Source organism: Grus americana, chromosome 1, assembly GCF_028858705.1.
Source record: "Grus americana isolate bGruAme1 chromosome 1, bGruAme1.mat, whole genome shotgun sequence".
Lineage (NCBI taxonomy): Eukaryota > Metazoa > Chordata > Aves > Gruiformes > Gruidae > Grus > Grus americana.
The window spans coordinates 70,163,394-70,186,719 of NC_072852.1; the positions used below are offsets into that span (position 1 = coordinate 70,163,394).

The 23,326-nt window shown below is 42.8% G+C and overlaps 1 protein-coding gene across 12 annotated transcripts in view; it reads right to left on the bottom strand.

Moving 5' to 3' along the window:
* Nucleotides 1-3,034: 3,034 nt before the first annotated feature.
* MICAL3 (microtubule associated monooxygenase, calponin and LIM domain containing 3) overlaps nt 3,035-23,326 on the bottom strand; it is a 165,252-nt gene continuing 144,960 nt past the window's right edge. For 6 of the 12 annotated variants that reach the window (XM_054835770.1, XM_054836030.1, XM_054835857.1 and 3 more), the window contains 4 exons: nt 11,082-11,147; nt 8,628-8,727; nt 8,126-8,199; nt 3,036-8,041 (listed from right to left, as the gene is read on the bottom strand). In XM_054835770.1, the coding sequence (XP_054691745.1) occupies nt 7,857-8,041; nt 8,126-8,199; nt 8,628-8,727; nt 11,082-11,147 (425 nt within the window). In that variant the 3' untranslated portion in view covers nt 3,036-7,856. Of the gene's footprint in view, nt 8,042-8,125; nt 8,200-8,627; nt 8,728-11,081; nt 11,148-20,829; nt 20,881-23,326 lie in introns of all 12 variants that reach the window. The other 6 variants (XM_054835262.1, XM_054835351.1, XM_054836176.1 and 3 more) reach the window with 5 other exon arrangements.

Sequence of the window (23,326 nt, forward strand, 5' to 3'; positions counted from 1 at the left end):
ATGGTGAAGCAGGCTGTCCCCCTGCAGCCCATGGAGGAAGGATGAGGGGGTGTAGAGATTCCACCTGCAGCCCGTGGAGGACCCCACGCCGGAGCAGGTGGAGGCACCTGAAGGAGGCTGTGGCCCGTGGGAAGCCCACGCTGGAGCAAATTCCTGGCAGGACCGGTGGACCCGTGAAGAGGGGAGCCCACGCCAGGGCAGGTTTGCTGGCAGGACTTGTGACCCCGTGGGGGACCCACGCTGGAGCAGTTTGCTCCTGAAGGTCTGCACCCCGTGAGAGGGACTCCATGCTGGAGCAGGGGAACGATGAGAGGAGTCCTCCCCCTGAGGATGAAGAAGCAGCAGAAACAACATGTGCTGAACTGACCGTAACCCCCATTCCCCGTCCCTCTGTGCCGCTGAGGGGGGGGAAGGTTGAAGCCGGGAGTGAAGTCGAGCCTGGGAAGATGGGAGGGGTGGGGGGAGGTGTTTTAAGATTTGATTTTATTTCTCATTCCTCTACTCTGTTTTGCCTAGTAATAAATTAGATGAATTCCCTCTCTAAGTTTGGTCTGTTTTGCTCGTGATGATAATTAGTGAGTGATCTCTCCCTGTCCTTATCTCGACCCACAAGCTTTTTGTTATACTTTTTTTCTCCCCTGTCTAGTGAATGAGGGGAGTGAGAGAGCGGCTCTGGTGGGCACCTGGCCCCCAGCCAGGGTCAACCCACCACAATCACTTCCCTCAGGTAGTATGAATAAAATGAAGCAGGAGGCCCCCTCCCTCCCTCTGGCTCTCTGGGAGGATAACCCCATGGTGGCAGTGGTGACTCAGTCGAGCAGCCACATGCTGGCACTGTTGCTTTCACCCATTACCACCTGTAGGATCCTTTCTTCTGGTAGCAGCTCCATTGCTGCTAACACTTAGGACTTAAAGGAGGAAGATGCACTCAGGCCCTGCTTGAATTCTTAAAGGGAATCTCCTCCAAGAATGCTTTTCCTGGAGAGATGTGTGGCCAGGTAGCATCCTTACAGGATTAGGTTTGCAGGGTTTAAAAATGCAGCTGTCACAGCACTCATGGTGAGGACTTTTCAAAAATTGGTAAACACAAGGGAAACCACAATGCCCAGATTTTCATGTGGTCTTTGCTCTTAGTGTTGGGCATGACCTCCCCTGTTATTTTTCCTGACAAGTTACACAGTATAGAGAAAATTCATTGTCAGGCCAAGTAGCTGTATAACATGATATATATCTTCTGCTGCCGAAAGGTCTTGGCTTTGCATGTTACTTAATGAATCCATTGACATCCTTCTTCCTGTGCTGCTCCTCAGAGCCGCCAGCACATTCACACTCCCTTTGCAGTAACTGCCGTGCTATTTCTTACCTCAGCGCTGAACCCAAAGATTTGGGGAGGGCTTGCAGTCCTGTGCCAGGGGGAATGATGTAGGGTGGGTGAGGCAGCTTCGAGGGCATGAAATGCAACGTGCAGAAAGGGTCAGAGGCTTCTGAAGGCTACTTTCATTGTCAATGGAAACTGAAAGCAACAGCTGCCCCCATGCTGGGCTCCTGAGGCAGGACTTCTTTGTTCGAGGGCCTTTTTCTGGTGTTATTTCTTGTGCACACTTTGCTTATCTGTGCAGGAAGTGCGACCCTGTGCATCGTGGAGGGCCCTCCATCCAGGGCCAGCGTAGCTCTTTGCCACAGCAAGCAATACAGGAAGGTCTCTCTAGGAGAGCAGTGGTTCCATCCGTAGTTTATAAAGTAGCAAAACCTCTGGGTCCCTAATATGAGATTGAGGCTAAGAAGTTTGCAGTGCAATTAAAAAGCCGTGATGAAGTATCACAAGGCTGGTCTCCTAAGCTATGAACGGGAGCCTATCTCCTGTGTGCTGGTGTCCAGTGGTCACTTTCCATATATACATTTCTCTTTTGGCATCAAGGGAGAAACCCTTGTGGACTGGCCTTTTGACACCAGAGACATCCCTCCCATGTAATCACAGCTTTCTCCTGCTGCTGTTTGAAAGCAAGAGACCAACAGGACAGGAAGAATTGTAGGGTTTGAAACGTCCCCAAAGAACTGCTGACCTACCGAGCTGCACAAATGCAGGAGTCAGCTATGTCACTCCTGCCACCTATAGCACAGCCTGCCATCCCTGGCCTCCCTGCACTGTGCAAGAGGACATCCAAGGCCCATCATCCCCCCCTGTTGCCATAACAGGCCTGCTTTAATCCAACCACCTTACAAACACCAGGGTTTATCCTTTGTTTTGAAAATGGTTGGGCGGGTAGGAAAGTAAGACTCGGTGTTTGGGACTTCCCCAGCTGGGATTTCCCACAACATCTTGTGTGTTTTCTGCCTGTTGAGAAAAAGGCATAGTCCTATGATTTTCCTTACGGTCTACTTACTGACAGCAGTGCTGCTGACTGGATGTCATTCCTCTGGGCTTCAAGCTCCTGATGCTTACTGAACCCAGTACCCACCACTTAGGCCAAACACTCGCCCTTTTCAAACAGGACATAGCCAGACAAGATGCCTCTTCTGACACACGAGCTAGTGAGGTCAAACCTCTGAATCCTTCCAGTCTGTTCAAGGGGCAGAGCTCTGGAGCTGCACTTAGCTTGGCTAACCTTCCTGAGCTGGCACAGTGCAGATTAGACGTGGGCATGGACTGGTGGAAGCTTAAAACAACACAGAAAGTCAGCACAGAGGCGCTGATGTCATTCACTCCTTATTCTACTAAATGCTGCTATACCAGCATCAGATGTTCACGCTAGTAGGCTAAGTGAGCTACAGCAATGAAATTCTGGTTCCTACAATTCAGTTTACATTACCTTCACCCCTTCTTAGCTGTTTATTGTAATTTCTCTTCACAGAGAATCTTAAGAAACAACGTAAGATACGGAGAAAGGAAGACCATGTATTGGGGCTGTATCAACACCGATTTGATTGTATCTCAGATAATTCAGATGGGCTCTGAGTCTTCCCGCAAAAGAGAAATTGAAGTCAGGTCCTTTAACACTTAGCTTTTTATTGCATCTCAAGATCACCTTCCCTCAGCTCCCGGCTTCCTCTTTAATCATCAGCCCTGGGAGTGAACGCAAGGGAAACAAATGGTAACTCCACCAACAAAAAGAAAAAATAATTAATGACTTTATTATTTTTTTTTTTTAGTTCAGTTGGCCATCTGAGGTGCTAAAATCTCAACACCAACAAAGCAAGTGTGCATAAAAACAAACGATAAAACACAACCAAACAGAAGAAAACAGGCTGGAACAGAGTTGGTTTTTTTACAGGTAGGGTATACACTTTTCTGTTAACACTCCATACATGTCAACCGTAAAAGCCTTGAACAATCTGAATATCAGAGTTCGCTTCTTTTTTGGGAAGATGCCAAAGCAGATCCCTTCACCTGCATTAGACTTCACACACACACGCATGCATGCACAGCTACAGAGTATTTAAATGACTGCGATGTCATCAGAACATGGCATCCTCCCCTTCGCATCTGCTTTCAGTGACATCCCCATCTGCCCGGCTACCCTGCCTACAGCAGTACTCTGAGCAATCCAAAAGCAGGAACTTTTGGAACGCTGCTAATCTCTGTTATTTTGCAATGGTCGAGAGCCAGCCATCTCTTTCTCTGTGAACTATATACAGGCTGGTTTTTAGTATGCTTTAGAGTTCTCTTTATTGCAGACAGCAACGACTGAAATTCCCATAAAGCCGTATCGTGGCTTTTCAATTTGTACACAGGAGATTTTATAATGCAACACCTTTCTCATCCACTGGTGTCTGGTGTAAACACTTAATTGAAAACTCATTTTAAAGAATGTTAACCAAACAAGGTGTAGCTGTGAACATTTTAGGAACAGCTGCTAAGAAAATGGATCTGCCAGCTGCTTTAGATCATGCAGTCTAGACCACTTATAATACTTCATAATGTTCAGGATTAGGATGTATAAAAATATTAAAAACCACCAGAGTGCACACAAACGTGGTGACTAGCTCTACGCAAGCACCGTGTTCTAAGAGAGGCCTAGGCATTGCACAAAACTCAAGATTCTTGACCGTGGGGGTAACCCAAGGATCCACTGGTCTTTACATACAAACAAATATTTACATAAAATGCAGAGACGGATAGAGAGAAGGACAGACTTTTAAAACTTGCGATTTGCTCTAAAATTATGTTCAGCAACGCAGTTTGTAACATGCCCTAGCGAGACTGTGGGGTATTGGTTAACTGAAAGAAGGAATATGTCTGGAAGCTGGAGCTGAAACATCTTGTCACCTCCCCACACGTAGTTCTTTGAAGCTCAGGATTTTACAGCCATTTGTGAGTTCTAGTGAAAACGTGGTTAAAAGGAACAGAACAGTAAAAAAAGAAAAAAATTGTACTGTGAAAACAGCAGATTGGTTGTTGTGGCAGTCCTCGCTCCCCCATCCTCATTTGTCTCCTGGGTGTTTCCAGGAGGTGGTATCCTCCTCCCTCTGTTCCCCATAGGGGACTGAAGTCCTTGCCCCATCCTCAGTGTGCCCAGTTCAGAACAAACACAGGTTAGGTTCCAAGCTCGGCTCTCCTCCTACCTACTGCAGGGAGGAAGCAGCCAGCCCCTGGTACAGACCGTGTCACGTGGGGATGGATGCCCTTGTGTGCCCACTTCTCGGAAGCCGAGGGCCTTTTTGCTCCCCTGCCATGTGAAATGGACACGTCATTGAACGCACATGGCCTGAGTCATGTGCTGCTGCCCACCTGGGCAGCACAAAGAGCTAGAACATCCTACTTGGATTCTGATACAAATAAGAGATCTTGTGGTCACAAAAGCCTTCTTCAGCTTTAAAAATATAAAATTTGAATTAAAAATATTCAGATAGTAAAAAAACCCAGTAGCTGATATGCAAGTCATATTCTTAAAGTGCAACTGAACAGCAAATACAAGTTGTGCCTTTTTCAACCATTTTGATATAAAAAGGCTATTAACATTCCCTTTCGTGCATTTTTAATTAATTAGTGTGTGCGATGCTAGCTCTTCATTTTCATTCTCAGTGCTGAAGGCCTTCAGCATAACCTAAAGAGTTCAGGTTTACAGTATGTGGTTTTCCCCTCCAATAGGGCATTACACCCTCAAGTGGTATCATTCTTCAGCATTGCAAAGATTTGGCCAGCATCCCCCAGCATGAAAGGGAAAAGTAGTAATATGGTACTTCTTCAGGATTTCTTTCTGTTCTACAGCTCCCATTCAATGATCTTTTGTTAAAAGTCAGATGTGGTCCATATACCTAGTGCCCTATGAAATGGGCTGAGGCCAATTCTCTCTGCAAGACAGTTTACAATAAACTGTGTCTAGCTTCCCTCTTTCTTCCCTCCTCCTCTCCAGCTTCCACTGGCCCCTCAAACGCAGGCTGTGTAAACTGCCAGTTGGACTTGTGCAGCTGGCCCCTGCCCTGGCACACGGGAGGAATATCCTGTTGGTAAGCCAACAGTCTGTGATGCTGGTATAGCAGGTACCACTTGCTCACATGCACGATAATTAAACAGCACTGCAGCTGCCTGTCTGCTTGGTTTCATGAGCATCTGGATTTAGTTTGTAACATCTTAGCAGAAAACGCTAGGGGGGATAATGGGGGAACACTTGAGGCCAAAAAAAGCACGTTTCCACAGTTAGCAACTAGCACTGCGCAGAGTCCCTGGGAACAGTCCTGCCCATTCTTCCTCAGCCTGAGGTATGCTCCTGAGTCAGAGGTGAATCTAAATATTCAGATCGTAGACCCTGGCTTACAGAATACCTCTCTGAAGGAGGTAGAGAGCCATCAGCAAGAAACCATGCTAACTTCTGTCCTGGGGCAAAAAATTAAAGGATGTTCAGCCCTGGTGGGGTACCTTGCACCAACAGTGCAAGTTCAAGCTGAAGGAGTCGGTAGACTGTATGAATATCCTTGGGAATCGGACACTTTCTCAACGACATTGGGGAGCAGGCTTAGTACTTCTTTAACAAGAAAATAGTCAGCATCCCAAGGGGGAAAAGCCTCTTAACACAGCATGCTAAGGATGGCACGCATACCCAATGCACAGTGCTATTTCAACTCTGCGGGACAAGCGAAGGACGTAGTCTGCTCCGGGAATCTGTCAAACAGTGAATGGTGCTGAATTGCTCAGTGCATGTCCTGCTCATTGCTTAACGTATGATTACAGCGAGTACCCTCCTGGCTGAAAAGCAGCAGCTTCGTTAGCTGAGCCAAAAGGAGCTTCTTCCAACAGATGCAGCAGGAAATGTGCTATTTTTGTTTTCATGGAAGTCCCTCTAGCTGTATCTCAGGAGTGTGAGGGTCCCCTCTTTCAGTGAGAGACACACATATGGGATATTTCTACCTCACAGTTTTGGCTTTCTTGTTATAAAAATGTAAAATTTAAATAAATTATAGGTTTATTAGTCCAACAGAGGGAATCTGGGATGCAGAAGAAAAGTATGCTAGGAACACGAGTAGATTCTTACAACTCCATGACTATGCAGGATTTTGTCATAAAGGAAAACTCCTAGGGCAGGACGCATCAGTGGGTCCATAAAGACTGCCCTTGCTGTGAAGCAGGGACCAATCCACAGTAGTGTTTTTCTCTAAAAGAGTTAAAACATTCCCTCCACAATCAAATATGTGTAACAATCAAATTATTAATAAGAACACTAATAAATAGCCACAGGTAACAACGTCCAGTAATTTAGAAGTGGAAGTTGTAGGATGCAGCAGGCACACACACCCATCACTCGTCCATTTTTTTCCTAAAAGATACAAAAATGAATCTTCTTTCAAGTATTAAAAAAATAAGTTAATTGACATAAAAGGGTCAAAGTGACTGAGGGCCCAGGCAGGTCTTAAGCTTCATTTCCAATGTGCAAAAACAAAATACAGAGGAAAAAATAAAAACACTGAAAAGTCTTAATGGTGGTTCAGTCACTTAAGGGCTTCTCCCTTTTAGGAGCCTAACAGCCAGGGAATGCTGCCTGGTAACACCCCTGCCCCAGCACACACTTACCACTGTCCCACAGTCAGTATTTTCCAGTGTCAAAACAGTCACAACAAAAACAGAACAAAGAAGCCCACCAGCCTCTGAGCTGTGGCCATGAAGACTAAGGCCAGCAGTAGCTATCTCTCCAGTGTGTAGCAAAGCAGGAGGGCATCTTCCCTCTCTCTTCTTCTCCCCTTTTTTCCCCCCACAAGAAGGTTTAGGAGGCTATGATAGGGAGAGAGTCTTCCAATGCCCACATCTCTCTCAAAACCAGGAGGCAGAGAGTTCCATCATGCATACTAGTAGTATTGTCTCTGTCTCGTATTTCTTCATATCCATAATGATCAACTGCAGGTTTCTTTGGTGGGGAGGAAGACTAAAGCAAAGAAGGTGTTGCCCTGGGCTTCTGGAGCTCTCTCAGACAGCTGACTCCACCATACAGGCTGCTACAGGCTGCTGTGGTTTTCCAGAGAGGGTTGCCACTTCCCTCCCTTTTATTAGAACTGGTGTAGTAAAAAGGGGAAAGGAATGGACCGCCATAAATCCAGTTTAGTTAAGGGTACTTCTTCCCTTAACTTCCTTCCCCACACGTGGATTATTCCTCTCCCTCCTACTCCCCACAAAAATACAGTCCGTTGTACAGGACCTCAAGGAGACTCCACAGTCTCAACTCATTATCTTCAACTTGGCTTGCAGACATGTAAAACTTAAGCTTCTGGAACCAACACACTTATCAAAAGGCTTCTGAGTGCTTCAACCCAAATCCCTGCGTGCTGTTGGAGGTTTCCCCTTCAACATCTTCCTATCCATGAAATTCTGGCGAACTCAGGGTAGGCCAACTGGACAACACAGACCAGCAGAGGTAAATGTGTTAAGCTCAGGACCAGTTCAAGCTAAAACCTTTGGAAAGCATGACTGCCTCCAGGTCCTTATCTTCTTCTTTTTCTCGAAGCCGTTGCTCCTCAAGGAGAGCCACAAGAGAATCTCTCTGCTCCACTACTTCTAGCATCTCGTTCAGGATCCTCTTCTCCTCTGAGAGCTCCTCGTCTGTCTTCAAATGATCTACAGAGATATCAAAAACTATCAGCATACACAAGGCTAGAAATATGCACATGTGATCCGTGAAATGTTCCCTTTTGCTCTTACCTTCTACTGCCATCCTCTCCCGGAGTTCCTGCTGTAATCGACTCTGCCTGTCTTCCAGTTCTAGCTCCCGAGCGCTGAAAGGGAAAGATCAGGAATCCAAGTTCTGGGTATATTAAAATTCTCTATACATTGCTTCACATTCATTCTCAATTTCTGCTCCCTCTCTAGATATCTGCTATGCATTTTACCAAACTGTTTTGGAACAACTCTTAAAACACCTAAGATATATAACCATATTTTTTTAAAGATTTAAATGTACTTTTGGCATCTCAGGTTCTTTACCTTCAGAGCTAGGAAGTGCAATACAGAAAGCTGAGTGGATTATGGGTGGGATTAAATCTAAAACAGTGTAAAGGAACAAACAAATCTGCAATCACTGCAAAATTCAGCCAAGATCAGCCCAAGAGACTGCTGACCTCCTGGCATTATAGGGAAGACAGCACTGACAGATATTCCAATTTGTAACATAATCCCCCTTTTGAAGCTTTGCACATTCACTCACAATATCATCAGTTCGGACTCGTAGCGAACCAAGGCATTCTTCTCCTGCACCAGCTTGAACCACTCCTGCATCAGCTTGGGATCATCCTTCTTACCCATGCCTGCCAAAAAGGAAACCTGGTAAGTTTTCAGGTTAACGCCTTGCAATCCTTACAAGCCCAAACTGCAAAAACAACAATGGGGCAAAATGTGCAAAGAAAGCCGAGCAAGATGCTGCCAGAGCACTCCCCAAGCCGGGTCCATTCAGTTTGCCTACAACGCACAGAAGAGTGGAAGTCGCCTCCAAAAGGATTCTCTTCTCTTTGGAGCCTGATTTTATTTCATTTTCATTTTTTTACTTTCTGATTTTTCTTGTGATTGCTTGTTTCTTCCTCACTCTTAATGCAGAAAGCCCAGATTTCTGTACGTATTTCACTTTTCCTTTCATTAGAAGAACTTTATAGATCCTCATGCCAGCTACTTAAGTGTATGCTTATCAGAAACGACTCAAATTGCCACTCCATGTGTTTTACCTTTATTTTCTTCAATTGCATGTCCTCAATCCTTTCTTTTACTGGCCAAAAGTAACATCTTCTCTTTTCTTTTTTCAATAGCTAAATAAATCTTTTCTGACTGCTCCTCCTAGCCACATATATCCATCCATCTTGAAGATCCCCTCTGCACAGTGAACACAGAAACTACTTCTACTGTGTTGCACACATCAGCGCTGGAAAGAAAAAGAATCCCTAGGCACATTTGCTAATATCAAAGCAGAATAAAAATACCTTGGGCCTTGGCCACCTAGTACAGAACTCTTAGTTGGTATTTCATTTATTTTAAAACCAACTCCTAAACTTAGTCAGTAGTCCACTAATGAATCTCATATCTGTCAGGAGTTAGGTGGAATAAATAAATTGCAGAATTCTGTTCCCAAAGCCTTCTGTTGATATTTATCAAATGCAAGAGCTTACCAGGAAGCTCCTCTTAGCAATCACCTGGTCTGGGCCACTGATTCCACACTGAACTACCTGCAGATGAATGCTGTGACTTAGACACCATCAAGGACGCAAGCAATGCGCCTGCCTGCATGCAAGTGGAGGCAGGAGCAAGGCCTTGAATCAAGCTCAACAGTATTTTCGGGTTGCTGCACCCTATCAGCTTGCACTGCATGTAACCTAGGCATCCTAAAGTAACTAGCATCCCTGTCTATGTCTGTTACTATGGATACATGCTATCTACATCAAGAGCAAAAACTCTCAAATCGTCATTTTGATGCTAAAAATAATCAAGCAGCAAGTTTACTATTCAGACTCTGGGAAACACTTCACAAATACCACATTAAGGGCTAGTTAATTCATTCCTGTGCCGTGCCCTGTCTCCACCCTTAGGATCTCAGAGAACTGCTGCACTGGAGCTAAACAAAGGAGAGCCTACAACTCCTATTAAACTGCACCTTAGGCTGAAAATACCTGCCTTTGAAAAACTCCCTTCAGGAACACCAGACCCGGTTGTACCACCCTAAGAGCCTCTGGCTCTGTGGACTTTACACCAGTGTGTTGCTCAGTTCCAAGCATTCCTTTCTGAGCATCTCTGCACAATATGCCCGTGTGGCGACAGGAGAGGGAGACTGTACATGCAGATGTCCAGTGCTGTGGCGCCATGAAAACACTGGGAAGTCTCCCCATCCTTTCCGATGCCAGGATGTATAAAAAACAAATGCCTCTAAGAAAAAGCCAAAAACACAACGCTACTGACCTATGAAATACATAAGTATTTTTAAACAGCCAATGAGCAGAGGAATAATGGGAGGATTGGAGAGGGAGCACTGACAACTGATGTGAGGGAGCACCATGGAAAGCAGAGTAAGTGGTTAGCAAAATTACACCATGAACACACACAGACAACCCCTTCCCCCATGCCTTGGCAATGGAAACTCTACAGCAAACTCCATTTGGGACAGTTAAAGATTGTACTCAGCAAGACAGATGAGGGAAAACTGGTCTAGCTTAAGGTTTGTTGGTTCTTTAAGTTCAAGGATGCTTTTGCAAACCAGTCCTTATAAAGACACAGTATTCCTTTAATACAAATATACTAATTAAAAGGCCACATTTAAGGAAGCAGATTGTCTTCCCTTAACCCACCTTCCAAACATCTTTCAGGAGAAATAAAGAAGTTGAAGCCATCAAATGAAAACAGAAACTTTCAAGTTAACATTACTGCTCCCACCACTGCTGCCCAATGTCCCTCCCAGTTGCTACACCTTCCCTAGCACAGCTGGGACTAGCAAAAGGGATACTGTACCTTTAATAACTTGCCACAGGCTCAGAGAAGCTGGCTACCAGGTTGCCACTGAGAAGGTTGGTTTGGGGACACAGCAAGAAAAGGGCTGGGGGCCTCGTGTTCACTAGCTGACTAGTGCTGCTACGACAACCCAGCTGTGGTCAAGGAGAACGGGGAGCGTGTGAGGTTACGTTACCTTCATGGGCACAGCAAGGGCAGAAGGAGAGAGGTCTACGACGTGGTGTCCCGGCATTGGGCTCAACTTCAATAGGATCAAACGAGGAAGAGGAAGAGGCAGGAGAGGAAGAGGAAGTTGGAAGTGGAACGGAAGAGGAGGAAAGGGGTGAAATAAAAGACAAGCAAAGGACAAAAAGCATAAGAGTGAGAAAGAAAGGAAACACAAGAAGAAAAGAAAAGAAAAAATACAAGAAATGGAGAAGCAGAAACAAGGGATACAGTCTACAGATGAATAGTGTCCCTAATAAGCACAGATAACAGGTAAGAGGTAGACTGAGGTACTGGTGAACTCTTACTGAGCTGTACAAATACCAGGCAGGAGGTTATTGTTACTGTACTTTTTCCTAATGTACATTTTTCAATCACATGGTCTTTAACAGAAAGGTTTGTGAACAAGATGTCAGGATGAGCAGAGATGAATATTTAACTTCTGCTGATAAATGTCAAATTTCAAGCAGGGTTACAAAAAGTCTTGCCTGCATGCATAAGACACCAGCTGTAAGCAGCTGCCCTACCTTAAAGCTTTATCAGGACCATGCTCTTATCACCATGGCACCACCCACTGATGGTAAACGTGTCCTTTTTAATGGAAAATAATTCCTTCAGACAGGGAACATCACAGGGACAATCTGATCAATGTGGAACCAGCCTGCCAGGATCTGCTGTGTCAAGTATGGTGAGTACACGTGTACTCAACTAGGCTGTTGTGCTTAGAGACGAAAAGGCTTTTGCATGGATAAAAAAGTGATTCACATCAGGGTCTGTGGAGGCAATGACCAGCTGAGGGCTTTGCAGAGTTAAAAGAGTAAATTTAAAGCTCTCCCTTGACACTCTCATTTCACAAAGCGTTTTAAAGCTTACATGTCCTGTTAGCATCAGTGCCTTACTGAATCTTTTTCATCTTTTCTGTCACCCAGTGAAGGACAAACATTCCTTATTTCTACAATAGTTCAGCTGTTTCAACACTGAGAATTACTTAACGTTACAAAGACAAACAGTAGGAAATAACCAACATCACTAATAGTTACAGGAGAACATGTGCACCAAGAAGGTGATGAGCCTGAAACATCAGAGCTAGCAGAACCGGACGCTTACTGCTCTCAATGCACAACCGCATTTATAAAGAGGAGGCATTTCTGTGTCAGGAAAAGGCATAAACTCCACAACAATAATATGGTAAGAATAACGCTTATTTTGGAGAAGTCAGCAGAGCTTGATACACATGGTTTGGAGACAGCTTTACAGAACTAGACTACCAGTGAACTGGGAAGGCTTTAGAAGGGACCATCACAGAACTAGACCAGCACACAGAGGACACACTGGAGTGAGGGAGAGCACATCAGCTTCGAAGCCTATGACTGAGCAGCACGGCTTTCTCAGACAGGAAGAAACCTCTGTACTGGGAGCAGGAAGGGGCAACATTAGGAGAGGTGCCACAGTTGGCCATATGACAGTGACAAATAAAGCATCATACCAACATTAGTTGACAGTACCAGAACCTGAGTTACAGTTGTTCTGAATTTTCCAACTTCTTCATTTAAAATGAAAAAATACTAGGGCTTTTTTCTACAACTGCCATTTCACAGATTAGGCTACAAAAGCAAAAACAAACAGAAAACATCCAAACCGCACTGTGAACAATAAGCTTCCACACAAAGCAGAGCATTTAGTGCATGATACCTATTATATTTTTTATTTCACATCCTATCTTATTCAACATTAATTCTTCTGTATAAGCTTTAACACTCTAACTTTGTCTAACCACTATTTTGGGGAGGTCAGGAGATGGACATTTAAAAAATCCACTTCAATTTTTCATAGTTTGAGATTTCATTCAGAATTGTGGTGTGCGGGTGAATGTTGATAACTCAAGTGCAACTATATTTATAAATTTCAAACCATGGACATATAAGACTTGGTGAGGAACTCCAAATTTGCCTACATTTGATCTGAAAATAAATACCTGGTATGTGAAAATGCCATTCATCTCATTGTGACAGGGCCACAAACTACTAAGTTTTGTCATCAGTGAGCAAATGGTCAGATACTAGGAGAAGATACCATCTGTGGTCTCCAGTAAAAAGCCACAGGACTTACATAGCAGAAGACTGTGATACGGAGCTCACTCCTTGCAATTGTGTTTTCCTCCTTTGTTCTTAGTTGTCCTATTTTTTAACAGAAATATTATCCTCCCACTCTTGTCTAAGAAAAATTTGTCCTTGAATCGAGTTACAAAGTTCATGGTATCTATAATAGTCCTGCTATATTGGAAATGTTAACGTTGCTTTTCAGTAAGATAATGAACATAACCTGTACTATTAAGATCCTTTCCAACTACTCCAGCTGTAAGTTATAGTTGCATCAGTGAATACCGGTTATAGGATCATTAAAATTGCTTTGGAAACAACTTCTGTCCAGACGAGGATGCTTAGCAAGGCTTAAAAAAGTGTTCCTCATGTATTGGAGGTCCTGAACAGCAAGGACAAAGGAAAGTGCAACCTGAAAACGTACCTCCTATGGTTCTGTAAAGCTGTGAAAATTAAGTCCAAAAAGTGCCATAATCTAAAGACGCAAGTTTTATAAAACATATCATGCAGTAGAATTTTAAATATATTTTTTTAAAACTTCTCTAAGGTGATAGTCATGAAAACTGCCTCCCCACCCTTGCTAATAGTATTGACACACAATACACACTCTAAGCAGACTGGAATAGGAACTTTCTAATTTTAAGAGAAAAAACTCTTTTATCTTATTTCCTGAAATGGAAAAAGATTTTTCACTGACAGTAACCAATCTTTAAGTGTATTCCATGTCACATATTTCACTGTCCTTTCAGATGAACTCTTTCAAGAAAAGGCCTCTTAACCATTTCGGAAACAGAGAACTGGGAGGGAAAAAAAAGATCACTTGATAAATGGAAACAGCATTCCCTCAGCCAGCTGATAATTTTAGACGGTGAATGTATCATCAGATCATTTACGTTCCTGTCAAGGTTAATTTTTTAAAAATACGACTTCACAGCAAGAGCTCTCACTGTGTTTATGTATGTTGAAAGACAATCCTGGGAAAAGGCTGAACACTCCGTGTCCAGTACTATCAAAAAGGAGAACTATTCAATACCCTGGTTCACAATATGGTGTTAAAAACTGTCTCATCTACCTTGCCCTTATCGCTTGTCCAATTACATTACAGAAATCCTTACGTGTTGTCTTATTTCTCCCAAAGCCATTACTAATCCTACAGTAAATAGTATTATTATTATGTTATTGTTTAGAGAAGAGAAATCACCACCTCGTGGTCTCATTAAATTAAAACCATGATCACCACTGCAAGATAATTTTCCTGGCCATGGAGTCAGGGCCAGATGGGAAACTCTTTTGTCAAGCAAATTAAAAAAAATAAACAACCCTCAGTTCTGTTCAAGTCTCCTCCACCACCAAAAAAACCCAGGCCAGGTCTGGTAATACAGGTCTTCATCCACAGCAGGGAAAGAGTGCTGCTGGCAGCAGCCACACAAGCTACCCACTGCCTGCTGAGGCAGTTCGTTTGGAGGAAGCTGAAGGACAAGAGAAGAACCATCTCTATGACCATTCACCCCATAGGTTCCCTCTGTCAGTAAGTATCTGAGGTGTGACTACAGCTTCTGGACAGAAAATTATCACTTCTTTTCCCCCCCCAGAGAGGCAGATTCGCTAACAGACTGCGTTAATCACAAGTTGTTCCTTTTCAACGCCGCAGGCCAACTTTTCTGAAGGCGTGCAAAGCCTTCAAAGCAGAGGTCAGCAGCCCAAGCTGCTGGCAAGCAGAGGCATTTAGAAGGGCACATGGGGTGATCAGTGCGGGGCCAGGAGCTGCAGCTCATTGAGGAAAGGAGCATGCCCTGGCTCCCGAGCACACTGAATATCCTGGAGAGGTAGAAGCTCTGCCTTGTAGATTAGCCACATCCCATCAATAAAGTGATTGGAATTATCCTGCACCTGTGAAAAGAAGCCTTTCCCAGATCTTTCTGGGAAATCTTTCATGCAGCCATGACAAGAAAGACCTTGTTTGTCACAGAACCCTTGAGGGATTGCAGACTTTGCTACAGTGGTGGAAACCAAGAACCAGGCCAAGAAAAAATACCATAGCTCCAAAGCCTCTTCAAAACAAGGAACAGAAATTGTATAGCCATCATGAAAATATACCTTCCTTTTCATTGTATGTTCTTTCTTACACAGGCTACGCTGGACTGTTGTCTTCTTTTCTACTTTTCATTTTCCTATCGTTTAAGAAGCAATACTTAAGACTGGTTTTGTACTTTTCTGCTGTAGCTATATAACACTTCTTCATAATCTGAAGCACAGTAATAAAAATGATCGATCAGGATGAAGAAAGCACAGCAGAAAGTTTGAGATGGTAGACACCATTATTCCCAAGCTACAGCTCACACTGATCCCCTTCACTATTTGCCCATGCCCTGTGGTAGGAGCACTGTGATGATTTCTGAGAAGTGGTGAGCCACTGCACATCAAAATGACTTGAACAGATGTACCACAGACCAAATAGGATCACATCCTTTGCAAGCTTCACATCCAAAGACTTTGATTTCTATATTGCTGACTAACCAGGACAGTTTGGAAATCAGCACCACTAGGCAGGAAATCCAGCTCTGAGGCTAATCTCACTTCTCATGAACCATTATGCTGGCACTTGACCTCACATGCTAAGAGCATGATACTTTAGAAATTCTTATTCTACTAACAACTTCTGTCACTCACTTTGCAGGCAGAGTAAGAGCTCTAATTTTAACTCAGCGCTTAAAATAAGGATCAGTCCAAAAGAGATCAGTAAGAAACTGAGCACTGATCACAGGAAGTGTATCCTCTTTCCCACCTTTTAAAAATCAGTTATGGTCAGAAACCCAAGTACTGAAAAATAAAGCATTCCAACTTTACTATGTGATGAAGTTGTTCAACAGCAGCATTGTAAAAGAGCAAGAATACAGAAAGCCGTCTCTTGGAGAACAGCATGCATGCAACTGCAGGTATTATAAAGTTGAGGGCAAGGATTCTGACAACTATTGCATAAATGCATCACTCTGTGTGTCTGACAACAGTTTACTAAAACTGTGTCAAAACCAATATCCTCTAAAGTACCATTACTAGAAGAAACCTGGGGAAAACTCAATAGACCACTGAATTGTCATGCAAACTGAACCACACCTTTATTTGTCCAGCAGAGGTGTGGGGGGGGAAGGTGGGGAGGGGAAAGAAAACTAGGGAAAGCAATACTTGGAGCTGAATACACACACAAATGACTGCACAGAGTCTTCTGCTTCCACTAGACCTTAAGGCACTTCAAAATGCAGTCAGAATTAGTACAGTCCTGCACTGGCCCTGCCTCTCAAGACTGTTAGTTTCTGTGTGCAGTTGTGAGAGGTTTGCAGAAAGCAGCAGGTAAACGGCAATTGCTTCCTTCCAGTCCCTAGCAAGTACTCGATTTATACTTAACAAGTTCTGCTTATCAAGCGCTCTTTCCTGCTCCAAATTTACAGCAAAGAAAACATGTTGCCAATTCACTTCAGTGTCAAAAGCAGCTGCAGACTGCGAAAACAATGTTTATCTTACAACTCCACTCCTCTTCCAGGAGAGCTGTGTTTGCCAATCACAAGAAAATAGGACTGTTCTCTCTTGAGTATATCAGACTCCAGCCCTGCAGAGTTAGATCTGTGGGACTTTAAAGGACATAGTCAGCTCCAGTATTTTAAATAAGCTAATAAAAAGTGAAGTTGTTGTAGAGTATGCTTTAAACAATGTACAAAGAATTAAAAAAACCACGATCGTACTTTTTTCCCCCCGTTTACCTGATGTTCATAAGACTCTTGCCAAGAAGGGGGAACATAAGTCTGAAATCAGCACTATCAAACATACCAGCTCTCCTCCTTACATCCTTCTTGCCTGTCTCAGCATACTCCAGCCGAGAGCAAAGCAAGATAGGAGCGTGCGGCTGTTTCCTCAGCGATTCCCTGCTGGGTGCAAGGAAAAGGAACCTGCTCATTGGAAGGCAGAGGGAAGTATGGAGGTACTTTCCACAGGCAGATGAGGAGCAAACTGGGACAAGGAACCAGTGGGTAAGGAGAAACTGAGGCTCAGACTAATTAAGCAAAGAGACTAAGAATGCAAACTACTAAAGGAGAAGAGACAGAGAGGAGAGGGGAAAATGGGGTAAGGGGTAAAAGGAGAAGGCAGATTTGTGGAGAAGATACGACCTACAAATTTCCAGACAAATGATGCTGGGTAGAAGAGGGAGCAGAGCCCAAAAATTCTGGGAGAAGGCCAGAGGCAGGGACTGAGTCAGTGGGAAGACCAGAGCAGGAATGAAAGACTACAACAGCTAGTAGGGAGGAACAGGAGGTCTGAAAGGTAGAATACTAGGATTTCTTTGTCAAGAAGGTAGGATTAAAATTAAATGCCTGAGAAGCAGCAACTGGGACTGAGAAAGAAAATGGAAGTGGGGTAAGGAGATTTGGATGGAAAAAAAAGACAGGATTAGGACAAGGACTGTCTGGAAAGAGGGAATAAAAGGGACAAAGAGTGCGTATCCACCAGACCACTGCATCCTTCCAGTGTCTGGCTCAGAATCCGTGTTTTCAAGTCTCACCACAGCTGCCAGCAAACATCTGTGAAATCCACTGACCGTGTCCCATTTCCTCTCCATGAGGATCTACAGAGACAATCTAGTGTTGCTACCAGTTATTCCATAAGGGTAAGAGAGAGTTCTCTGCAGTGGATCTAAAGGTTATATATCTGTTGATATAACAACATAATACAAAAATCTTAATTTCAGTTGACTTTGCAACCTTCATAATGTTCTTTTAACATAACTGCATATATGATATACACACAGGAATAATTACTCAGAATTGAAATGTGACCATCTGTAGCGTGAAGTGAAACATCTGCTTTACAGCAACAGTACATGACATTTTAGAACCGGAAAAGAGGATTATGGCATCTGAGCAGAGCATTGGGGTAGTTAAGATAGCAATCTGTAATCCTGCAAACTGGAACTTGACCAAAGATGTCAGAAGTTACCACTCCCTTGCAGAAGTTGTTGCGCAATCTGTAACAACTAAATGAAACGCAACTCAAGTAGTGTAAAGAAAACCCAGAATAAATGAATGCCCTAATCATTCAAAATTTATTAGCGACTTACAGATAACTTTTCAAAGTATTTTGCAATTTTGCTTATCATTCTACTGACAGCATGAGTCTAGAGTCATGCCTATGCCTCAGAGATGCAAGTTTCCAGTAGAATGGTTAACTACGCAGCCATCCAAGCTGCTTACAGAGCTCAGCAGGACCCCGCAGCCACACGGTGCTTCAGGGATTTTAATGGCACTCCACCCAGATGCAGCATCCTGCACAGACATGTTAATTTTGAAGCCAAGCTCTAAATCTGCCACTGAATAGTGACAAGTATCATCAGAGCAATGTATCCCTTCTGGCAAAAGTGTTCTGGCAGCCCCAAAAGCAGTATCAAGCAAATTACAGAGGCAACAAAACAATACTATAAAGCCACATACACCAGGCAGGCTATACTGGCTCATTGCATTTAAAGGGATACTGCCCAATAAAGTTTTTTAAAGTTTGATTCAAAAAAGGTATTTTTGAGATGAGCAGAAACTTGATACAGTTTTAAAATATATCAACCATTTTTAGTCAAGAGACAATGTTCATGTTTTTTGTTGGAAGCCCAAGTGACTGAGTCACCGTATAAATAAAACCAGCCTGTTATAGAAGATCAAAAATTACCACTCTGGGGTGACTGTCTGAGTTCAGAGAAATGGAAAAAGCAAACACGCAAGAAAAGATAAATAGTAAATTAAATTTTTGATTAAGATTTTCTGCAACAGTAATTTTTTAAGTGACAGTGTCCCTTTAAGTAAAGATTATTTTGCTTTTCTTAAAGCCACTATTAGTGATTTTGATGGGATCGCTGTCTCTAAAGAGGCATTAGGAGGAGAAGCAGGAGGAGGGACAGGTATAGTGGAAATAGCATTAAACAGGGGTAAGGGGCTGTTAAGTGTAATTCAGCATTAACCCTTTTACAGCTCCTACTCTATGCACATATGAGTATGGGCCAGCCCTGATAGACATAACTGGGAAGAGGGTTTCAAAGTGTCTCTGCAGAAGATACCCCAGGAAAGAGTGCCAGAGGGACTGAACAGTGAATGAAGCACAGGGCTAGCAGAGGAGTATTGCATCAAAATTAGCACGGGGAACTGGGCAACAAATTAGATCTACTAAGGAGAAAAGTCTTCCATTTTGAAATTTGAATTTAGGTGGATATTCTTAACTCAGGTGGATGTGCCAGGACAATTTGGAGTCATTCCCAACAGACAGCTACACACAGATGCTTTGTGGGACAGCCTCCCCCTGGAGCAGGAGAAAAAGTGACGGTTAAAAGCCTGGGCAAGATTAAGTTTGAAGGATCAAATGCAGAACACAATGAAATCAGGGGAAGACTTCTAGTGATGTGTCTTGGATCAGGCCTAGAGTGTGTGGATCTTCCATTCCAGCGGAGCTGACCTGTAATGCACTCCCTCAACAAAAACACAGCTTAGATCAAGCAACTTTATATTCCAAAATAAAAATGAAACGAGACTCTCAGATGACAAGGCAACCAAGCAGACTTTGCTTTCTCTTGGATCCACTGACAGATGTGTTCATTTTATAAGAACAGATTTAGGGTGGTCAAACTAGCACAGGGAATTTTAATTTTCAAGATAGGCAAATGCTAAGCAAATGCCATTTGCAACCCAAAAGTTATTCACCTACTAAGGGATTCTGGAAGTAACATTAATTAAAGAAAAGCAGAACCATGGTGCAGAGTGGTAACCAGATTATAATCGCTTCTGAAAAAAAGAAAGCTAAACACTGTAATGTGCGTGCTTAGCACTAAGTGAAATATTAAAAAAATCAAATCAAAACAAACAAACAAACAAAAAAACCCAACACAAAACAAAACCCCAAATATAGCAAGACACTTATTAGCTTTGTAATGATGCAAACTGGGCTGTCTGGAAACTCTAACAGCAGATTCCAGCAAAAATGACTGGAACTCTTAACAGTAGATTCTCTCCTAACTTACAGTAAGACAAAACAAGAAAGAAGAAGTATCTGTTGTCTATGAGTGTTTCTGAAGTCCCTTGAGGGAGCATTTTGGTTTTGTTAGATCATCGACACACTCTGGCTTTTTTGGAAGAAGCAAATGAGCCACAGGAGGGGAAGAGGGAGGCAATGGCATGACTAATCGTTTACAGCGCTCTTAGCTCTTGGGAGCTGGTCAGTCCTGCTGTCCCCTTCAAGTTAAAATATTTTCCTAAAGAGAATTTTGATGGTAGAGTTGGACTTTGCAAAGGAGAAGAAAAAAAAAACCCAGGATGGCCTTCCACTGCTAGCAGGAAAGGTGGCTGGAGTGAAAACAGCAAGTACGTTTTGAAATAATCAGCACTGTGGAAAATAGAAGAGGGAGCCTTACACATGGTTTGTGCAACATGCCAGGATCTCCTCTTCCTGAGCTGGAAAAGGGGTTCTGCTATTGCCGGTCATGTGCGAGGGCTTTTCTTCTTGTTTGTGAGCCAAGGATGGGAGAATTAGGTGAAGGGAGGAGTGGGGAGGAGTGTCAGCAGGGTTAGTGTCAGCAGGAGGTTCAGCTATACATACCACCCAGATGCAAGTCGATGAGGTCACTGTAATAAGACTCTCCCCAATAGTCTACAACAAGGAATTGGTGAAGACAGAGTTATTGAATCAGATACCCACCCCCAACCCCACACAATCAAAGTAACATATGAGAAAGACAGAAACAAAAAAAAGGCAAACAAGAAATATGCAGCTATACACATGGGCACATATGTATATACACACACATTAAAAAAAGTCTTTCTCTGTATATATACATATATGTACACACACACACACAAATATATCACGAACATATATATTGGGAAAATGAGGAGAAAATTCCCAGCAGGCAGGCAAGGATTTCCAAGGGGAAGAAAAAAATAAAAATCAAGAAGTCTACACAGAGACACTTTCAGTCTGCACCAGTACCTGACAATGATGTCTTTCCTGTTCTTGCTGAAAAAAAGCAGAACTAGTCTTGTTGCTTTCATGCTGAGCAATATGTCAGAACGAAACAGTGTCATTCCTTAGCTCAGCTGCCTGAAAAGCATAAGGATTGAGTTCTTGGAGGTGGCTGAGTGGAGGATGTACGTGTACGGCACACGGATGGAAGGCACTGACACGAACGGCAAACACCTCAGTGTACAAAGACGGGTACGTGCGTTCCTGCTAATGCATTATCTATGCCAGAGAAGAACCTGCACAGAAGTGTGTGCAACAGCGATGTCATGTCCACAGCTGCTAGAGACAGGTACACCGTGAGTCTAGCACCATGTAACGTTTCCTTGGGGAAGAGACAGATGGGAGTACTGAGAGCACTATTTCTCACTGCATATGATTCACTTGATGTAAAGAGGTGACTCTTAAATTTTTCAGTGTTGATCTGACAGTAGGAGACATATCTCAGCTCTTAAAAATTACTATCAAAGTTTATACTAAAGGAGGATAAGGGAGAAAAAAAAGGTTCCAGAAGTTTCTGATTTGACATATTTTTAAGTTAATAATTGAAGAAATGAAAAATCCACACAGGAAATCAAAGTCATAAGCGTGTCCAAACAGGTGAATACACTATAATACAAAGTACTGCTACATTAATAGCAACCCCATTCAAGGTGTCTCTTGGGGCACCGCAGAAAAGTGGAAAAAATTTCTTCATGAATATTATCCTACTTTACCTTTGCAGTGAAATACCACGATGCAAAAGAAAGGGGGAGGGGTGGGAAGGGGAAAAAAAAAGGGATGACAAAAGCTTAGATCACCTGTATATGACAAACTTGCCACCTGAACTAGAGCTTACATTGTCACTTGAAATAGAGTTTATATTCAAATCATTCATTCTTGCTGTGAATGTGACAATCAAAGGCTGAGATTTTCAAAGATAATCACAGAGACCGTATTAAGGCAATTAAATAATCATAGGGTGTGAGATCATTTTCTGAATCAGAAACTAAATGTTAGATTGAGCATTCAGCTTTTAAAAGAATAAAAGACCAACTGTGCCTTGCCCGAGGGGAGCCAATTTAAAAAAGGAAAAGACAAGGAGGTAGCCAAGAAGCTGTAATTATTTTGTCAAAATTAAAGTTAACGATGACCTCCAAAATGTTTCTGAGTCTGACTAGTTGAATAGCTAGTATCATCATATAAATATTCCAACTTGACAACTATCAGATAATAAGTGAAATTTCTGAAAAGACTATTGAGCTGTCTGTACCTATTGCTAGGATCTAAATTAACTGTAATGTCTCAGGAAGACAGTGGGGCATCGCTGTGAAGAAGTTATTGAGAGTCTTCTCAATGTAAGTCACTTGGCAAGAACATTATTAAGGATGGTGCAAAATGGATGGAAAATAGAAGCAAAATTATTCTAAGTAAACAAATTCTTACCTATAGTATTGGGTTTTGTTCTTACCAGTCCAACTGAAAAATATTTTTTGCTAAAAATGGAAAGAGGTCCAGAGGTCAGAGATCTGAACAATTAAAGTTAATGGAATACCTCTACAAAAGCAAAATTTGAAATTCGTCACAGACGGGAAAGATGACTAACAGGCTATATGCTAAAAGATGGTAACTGACACAGAGAAGAGTTCAGATGGTTTTGTGTATCTTTTTCTACAATAGAAAAAGAAAAGAATCATTACAAAATACAGAATTCTGTTTCTTCTGTCAGGATTTTCAAGTATCTAGTAGTAGCAAACTACTGCTAATACTATCTAAACCTTCATATTTAAACGCCCAAGTCAGTGAGTGATTTCTTCTTTCCCTACAGAGAGGGAAGCTGAATAACCCACTTGTTATAGAATAGTTAATGCTGGTTGCTGTCTATGGGGCAGCCATTACTTTGATCCTGTATTGCAATCCGTCTCAATTTATGTGGACAGATTATGTGCACAGGAGGCCTACGTCCCACCCTCCCCCATTTCTTTCCCTTGTACAAGCTTATTGAAAGGAAAGAGATTTTTTAAATGTTTTTTTCAGATGAAAAACACCACTTTATACAATGCCCTTCCCTTTTTTAACCTTTGTTTACACAGTTTCA